General features: G+C 46.6%; 1 protein-coding gene and 1 pseudogene across 1 annotated transcript; both read left to right on the top strand.

Moving 5' to 3' along the window:
• Positions 1-34: 34 nt before the first annotated feature.
• On the top strand, positions 35-2,454 carry Ss18l2 (SS18 like 2). The gene is made up of 3 exons (XM_004835096.3): positions 35-179; positions 387-463; positions 2,170-2,454. The coding sequence occupies exons 1-3, from the start codon at positions 111-113 to the stop codon at positions 2,255-2,257; spliced, it is 234 nt and encodes a 77-aa protein (XP_004835153.1). The 5' UTR covers positions 35-110; the 3' UTR covers positions 2,258-2,454.
• A 720-nt stretch (positions 2,455-3,174) lies between these two features.
• LOC110347914 (cyclin-dependent kinase-like 2 pseudogene) lies at positions 3,175-6,701 on the top strand (annotated as a pseudogene).
• The last annotated feature ends 434 nt before the right edge of the window (positions 6,702-7,135 follow it).

Here is a 7,135-nt window from a genome sequence, read left to right as displayed (position 1 = left end):
CGTAGGCAGGAGAACCAATCAGCTTCGAGATCGTACCGCCGCGCGCCGTGCTGCGTCATTCGGGGACCCGGCGGCGAGGCCAGACGTTGGCTTCCGGGCCGCCCCGGGAGATGTCTGTGGCTTTCGTACCCGACTGGCTGAGGGGCAAGGCGGTGGTGGATCAAGAGACTATCCAGCGAGTGAGCGTCGCCTCGGGCAGAGGGAGGCAGAGGGCGCGGGGGGCTCCCCGGAGCGAGGGCTTCCGGTGGGGACTTCAGGCCTGTGCAGCGTGTGGCCCTGCGGGTGTGGAGCGGACGGGGGCGGAGACCGCGTAGAAGCCGGGCCTGGCGGGCAACCCCGCCGCCGTCCTCGCGTGGCGCGCGTTGAACCTTCCTCTGGTTCTGCAGCTCCTAGAGGAGAATGATCAGCTGATCCGCTGCATCGTAGAGTATCAGAACAAGGGCTGGGCGAACGAGTGCGTTCAGTAAGTGCCCCTTCCCACCCCGGCCCTACGATGGGGGGAGAGCCAGGAGGAGGATGCAGCAGCTGTCCCGAGCTAGGGGTCTTAGGGATGGATCGCAGACGAGCCTCGCTTTGCAGGCGAGGAAAGGGAGGCCGAACCATACAGCCCGTGCTTTGCAGAACCTGGAGTTAGACGTGGCTTCGTTTTCAGAACTGGGTTATTCTCACTGCAAAGCCACCTGGGCGTGCAGTCTTGTCAGCTGATGACAGCAGGGATGGGGAGGAGGCGTGGCCCCTCTGAATTTCAGCTTCATCCCCCGTTGAGGAAGACCACCTGGCTACTAAGCTCCCTTTTCCAACTCACAATCTGTGAGCAACCCACAAACACCAGCAAAGGATTTCCAAGTTAAGCCAAAGGTAAATTCTGGATAACAATGTGCTTTCCAGCCAGGTGCCAAAATGAGAGAAAATAGAATCTGAATCTTTTTTCCAAATGTGGTCCATGAATTATGCCCCATTTCATATAGAGAATAATTATTTTGTTGTCCCTGAAGAAACTTTTAAAAAAGTCATGCCTTGGGCCGGGAATTTAGCTCAGTGGTTTTTCCGCCCGCTGCACAAGCTCAAGGACCCGAGTTCGATTCCCGATACCAAAAAAAAAAAAAAAAAAAAAAAAGAAAGTCATGCCTTACTTACCTCCTAAAGTCACCTACAGTGGCATAGTAAGTCTTGGTGTTTGACTGATATTTAATAATTTTGTTTTTTACAGTTTATAATAAGTACTTTATTTTTCTATGTGGGAAACAGTTGCAGAGTATTCCGTTTGGTGCTGTGATTTTTAATGCACTGCAAGAAAGTTACCGAAATCATTCTATAGTGCTTTTCTACATTATACAAGCCACGCTTCTGAGCCCTAGTTTGATTGTTTTTCAAAACAGAGAGGTCTGCCCCTTGATTGAGAATCACTGCTTAAGTAAGTTCTCATTGATCATGGAAGTGTCTTATTCCTTTTTGAAGTTTGTTCAACAGTACTATAAAGTACTGGTCAGTGTCAGCAAGAAATATAACAGCTCTACTTTCATGGAGCTGATATTCTAGACTCTGAAAGGAGGGAATATTTAGGTGCATAATAGTAAGTATTTTGGGTGAGAATAAAACAGGGAAGCAGAGGACTGGTGGCTAGGTAGAGCAGTAGCATGCATGAGGCCTTGGGTTTGATCTGTAACGTTGCAAAATAAAGAAAGTAGGGCAAGTAGGAGGAGCTATTTTAAAAAGTGTCTCTCATAAGGTGACATTTATGAAGAGACCTGAGCTGAGGGAACTAGCTATGCAACTGGAAGTCCCCATAGCATACAAAGGCTCAGCTTTACTCTGAATGAGATGGGAGCCTTTGGAGGATTTTAAGCAGTTAAGACATGATCTTGACTTAAGTGATCACTGAGATTGCTGTTTGGAGAATAAAACAGAACTGTCAGTGTAGATCTAGGAGACAATTGTCATGGTCCAGGCAAGAAGTAATAGTGGCTTAGTCCAGAGAAGTAGCTCTGCAAGTGGTAAGAATGGCTGAGATTCTGGATATATTTTCCTTAAGTTTGACAAGAAGGTTGCTAACACTGAATCTAGTCAGTGGTTGAGCCATTCTGCTCGAATGAGTCTTTCTTTTCCAGGATTTTGATCATGGTCCATAAAAGCTAGCTTTTACTAATTATTGCTTGTTTTCACCCTTAGGTATCAGCAGGTGTTGCATAGAAATCTCATTTACTTGGCTACCATCGCAGATGCCAGCCCAGCCAGTGCTTCAGAAGCAATGGAGTAATTTTTCAGCTGGCTGTTGTGAGAAGTGAGTGAATATAATCTGGCTCCTATGAAATGAAGACAGGATCTTTACCACCTCAACTGCTTAAAGCATGAATGAAACCACTGTGCTTCTTTTTCAGATGTGAAGAAAGCTACTAATTTAACTGTATTCTCAATGTAAATATTTATTTTAATAATAAATCAGATCCTCAGTGAGTTGGCTCCAGGTGTCCTCTTTCCTGGAATGGGAATGTGTTTTGGGCATCTTCAAGACTACGTTTTAGTTTCAGCCTGAAGAGGAAAGTGAGTTGGTTTTGAGCAACCAGCAAGAATTGGAGGGGCTAGGGATGTAGGTCAGTGGTAGAGCACTTGGCTAGCGTGCTTGAGGCTCTGGGTTCAATTCCCAGTACCAAACAAAAGGTACATTATGTACATGTCCCCACTCATCATGATGAGTGTAATCATCATGTACTGATCCAAATCTTAAAATGAATTTTAAAAAAGTTGTTGAGACTCCTGACTGAAAGCCTGCCAAATGGACAGGTATCTGTATGCTCCTCACCAGCAAATAATGGTCCCCCTGGCTGTGTTCTCAGGTTCTTTTGAAATAAACCTTAAGGGCTGGCAGCCTGTCCCCAGGTAGGTTGTAGTGGTGCTGCCTTGCTGACCAGACCCTGCATTACACATGCTCTAGGCTTGGGCCTTGGCACTCCTGTGGAACCGCACCTGCGGGTGGCACACCTCTGCTCCACCTGGACTCTCACTGCATCCATAGGAGTTGCAGCATGGCAACCACTGGATCCCAGTCAGCATCTCTTACAGCTCCTCAGCAGCATTCATGTTGCCCCAACTTTGCTTCTAAGTTGGAAACCTCTGTCTCCTTCCAAGTGAGAGGATCTCTGAGGAAACGCAAGAAAAAATTCCTACCACTTTTAAATCACACTGGAAAAACATGAGAATCTAGGATTTGTTGAAAAAAGGAGTTATGGAATGGTGAAGGAGTGGAGGAATAAAGGTGGTAGAATTGTGGCCATGAAGAAGTTCTTAGAAGGATGACAAAATGATTAAAAAATTCCTATGTTAGCACGTTACTAAAGCAACTGAGGCATGAGAACTTGATGACTGTTGAAGGTGTGTGAAACAAAAAAGATGGTACCTGGTCTTTGAATTGGTTGACCCCACAATTCTTGATGACTTGGAACTCTTTGTAAATGGATTAGATTACCAAGTAGTTCCAAAGTATTTACTTCAGATTATTAATGGAATTAGATTTCATCAGTCGCATCATACACAGAGGTGTAAAGCCAGAGACTTTTAGTCTCCCAGTCTGGTGTGAATTTATGTGACCAGGTTTTCATGGACATTGGCAGCTCCTCAGGGTTTATGCTGATTATGTAGCAGCCAAGCAATACAGAGCTCCAGAACTATTGGAGATGTCAGGTATGGCAAGGGTGTTGTATGAGCCAGTGGTTGTCTGGTAACTAAAATGCTTGTGGAAGGCTGGGGATTTAGCTCAGTGGTTCTGGCGCCTGCCTTGCAAGAGCAAGGTCCCGAGTTCGATCCCTAGTACCAAAAATAAAATGCTTGTGGAGGAGCCACTGTTTCTTGGAGATTTGCATATCAATTAGCTCTATCATAGATGTGTTGAGGCAACTTAATTCTAAGATACCAAGAATCATTCTGTAAAAATTCTGCATTTGCTGGAGTATGATTGCCTAAAATCAAGGAAGTAGAACGTCCTAAAAGACACTATCCTAAACTCTCTGAAGTTGTTTTCTGTTGTTTTTGGTTGGTTGGTTTTTTGAGTCAGGGTCTCACTGTGTAGTCCAGGCTGGCCTTGAACTTGCAACCATCCTCCTGCCTCAGCCTCCCGAGTGCTGGGAACACAGGGTTGCACCACCACGCCTGGCTTTAGTTGTGGTAGAGTTTTTACATGTTGACCCAGACAAAAGGCCCTTCTGTGCTGAGCTCCTGCACCATGATTTCTTTCAAATAGGTGGATTTGCTGAGAGATTCTCCCAGGAACTACAGTTAAAGATGCAGAAAGAGGCCAGGAATATTTGTTTACCTAAAAAAAAAAAGTTCCAAAACAGAAAAGGAAAAAGAGCTGGATGTCATGGCACACACCTGTAACCTAGCACTCAGGAAGTTGAGGTGGGTGAATTGCTGCGAGTTCAAGTCCAGCCTGAACTACAGAACAAGACCCCATCTCAAGAAAAGAAAAAGATAAATCCTTAGGTGAAGAAAGAAAAACACTTGTGGTACAGGATACCAATGCTAATACCAAAATAAAGGATTCTAAAGTATTTAAAGAGTCAAAAATTGATGGAGAAGTTGAAAAGGCCATAGAGCTTCGAAGGCCAGCTGTCTTTGCAACAGTGAGACAAGCCACAAGCAGTGCCTTCCACCAGCCTCAGAGATGGCAGCAGGGTTACAGGTGACATGAGAAGCCCCACTCACGCACAATCTCACAGCGGCTCCCCAGTGTAACCCTGGAATGAGGGCTGTCCCAGGAGTTGAGCGTTACAGAGTGGATAACAAAACCAAGAATTATATTCCACTTGTTAAGCCAAATGTTCTCCACCAGGAATTAGTATATTAATGTGACCACATCCATCTCCAGCAAAAAGAACCTCCTTCAGGTAAATAAAAGAATGGACTACTCCAAGACAAACGTCTGTTTGCCTGAACTAAGCTGTAATCAACTCCCTGAACCGAGAGCCTTGAAAAGCGTAACTCAAAATCCCAGACTAAGAAAGGAGAACAGAACTCTGAGAATCTTGCGCACCTTCCCCAGCTGCTACTGACCTGCATGCCCCAGTGTGGCATCACATCAGATGCTCACTTTGGATGGAACAGGCCCTAGAGGGACCATCGTCATTCTGAATAGGGTGCTGCACTTGACATCCTTTGCAGCAAGAGGGCTGAGAGCCTAGGAGGAGAGATTTGTAGTTGCAAAGGTTTCCTTCTGATTGCCTGCTTTTTCTAAGAAAGGCTTTGCAGAAGAAGGAAAGACAAAGACTGCAGTTGTTTCAAGGGAAGATGAATCAAGTGCCCCTCCCCTGATTACTCTGTCACCTTGCCAGATGTTGATGCCAAGATACAGCGAATGAAAGAATGGTAATATGGATCTTGTTACCTGAGTGTATTTGCTGACAGTAGACTGTATGTTTAAAGTTAGCCAAGATTAAAAGTGAGAAAAAGGAGTGAAATACTGTAAACAGTCATGTTTACTCATGCAATGAAAATAATAAACCTTGCTTTTCCATGAAAGAAGGTGGTGGAGAGACAAGTTTCCATATAATAAGTGTACCGTTTGGTTTCCTCAAACTGTACAGAGTAATAGCTGTAAGGTACTTTTAATAACCGTAAGGTATTTAATAATTATAACATTGTTGCCAAAGAAATTAATAGTGATTCTTAATTACCATCTAATAGCATCATAAGAATGTGCCGTTTTCTTCAGTTACAAAAAGATGTCATTTTGTTGATGAATAGGGATCCAGACAACACTGACATATTCCATTTTGCTGATGTCACTTTAAAAATGATTAACAGTTCCACCTCATGTTGAAAACAAGTAGGTCATCTGCCCTTGACTTTCTCCTGCTCTGGGCCCATGAATTGTGCCCCAGAGGAGTCATTAAATGTGTGTCCCTCACTCAGCGTTACCATAAGCTGGGAGACCCAGAGGCTCCGGCTCCAAGAGGCTCAGGCTGATACTCAGGCAAAACTACATCGCGGGAGGGGCACATACTTGCTTTTGCACCACATCAAGATGCTGCCTGATTTCAGTTACCTTCAGGGTCCAGCAGCCTCACAACTTGAATGTGATCTACCCAGCTTGGCTCTTTTAATTCATTAGTGATTGTGTAATGGTGGTTTTCTAGTTTTGTCAGTCCTCTGCCTTTGTCAGCTATGTCCTATAAAAACTTCCATCTGTAGACTTACCCCTAAAAGGAGGCAGATTCTTGTCAAGGAATCCAAAATTAGCCCGGTTCCCTGTTCCTTTGACAGAGCCGGGTGGAACCCAGGGCGGCTATAATATGTAAATAGCGGAGAGGATTCATTTTGAATTCCAGTTTTGTCATTTAACCTTTGAGACCTCTGTTTCTTCACCTCTAAAAAGATAAAATGCCAGGCCTGGTGGCACGTGCCTGTAATTCAAGCACTCAGGAGGCTGAAGCAGGAGGATCGTCATGAGTTTGTGGCCAGCCTGGGCTACATAGTGAGTTCAAGGACAGCCTGAAATACATAGAAAACTCCTGTCTAAAAAAAAAAAAGATAATGAAAGCAGTATCTGCCCCCCAAGCTTCAGAGATTGAGATAATGTAGTAAATACTCCCGTGCTCTGATGGGTTAGTTGAGGGCGCTGGCCCTTCCTACCACACAGTCTGGGAACAAGCCCGTGCCCTGCTCCCCTCTCCATGTGCCATCCTATGGCTCTCGCCCGTGTGTAGTCTTCCTGGTGCTGGCACTGCCCGCTGGCACACGGGCGCTCATGGCCCCATCTGGTCAGCAGACGTGTTGGGCCGTGCAGCGTTTAGTTTTGAGTTGTAAGATCTCATGGAGTCTAATTCCCAGCAGTGCGGCGCCAGAGTGGCGTGTGGGCCGGCAGACCAGCTCCCGAGGCCTGGCGGGACCCGAGGAGCCGGGAGGTTGGGGTGGAGGAGGAACTGCCCCGAGACGGAGCTGGGTCACTGCGTCGGCCTGGGGACCCGCGCAGGAAGCCCGGGCTGAGACCGCAGGGCCGTCACTCCCTGCACTGACCCGCACCCTCAAAGGGGGCGCTCAGCATCGGAAGCCCGGCGCTCCGGCGGGACGCAGGCTCAGCCTGGGGAGCGGCCTCCCCGCGGGGTCGGGGACGGGGGAGCAGGGCAGACGCAGCCCTGTCGCC

Source organism: Heterocephalus glaber, unplaced genomic scaffold, assembly GCF_053883595.1.
Source record: "Heterocephalus glaber isolate CG9 unplaced genomic scaffold, H.glaber_assembly_v1.0 deba00001175, whole genome shotgun sequence".
NCBI lineage: Eukaryota > Metazoa > Chordata > Mammalia > Rodentia > Bathyergidae > Heterocephalus > Heterocephalus glaber.
The sequence above is the reverse complement of the archived record's forward strand: the minus strand, read 5'-3'. Positions and strand labels throughout refer to the sequence as shown.

Bases quoted from the DNA above. Each gene is read 5' to 3' on its own strand.
- Ss18l2 (XM_004835096.3), top strand. From the start codon at position 111: ATGTCTGTGGCTTTCGTACCCGACTGGCTGAGGGGCAAGGCGGTGGTG. The intron at 180-386 runs GTGAGCGTCGCC...CTGGTTCTGCAG, and splicing joins ATCAAGAGACTATCCAGCGA to CTCCTAGAGGAGAATGATCA. The intron at 464-2,169 runs GTAAGTGCCCCT...TTTCACCCTTAG, and splicing joins TGGGCGAACGAGTGCGTTCA to GTATCAGCAGGTGTTGCATA.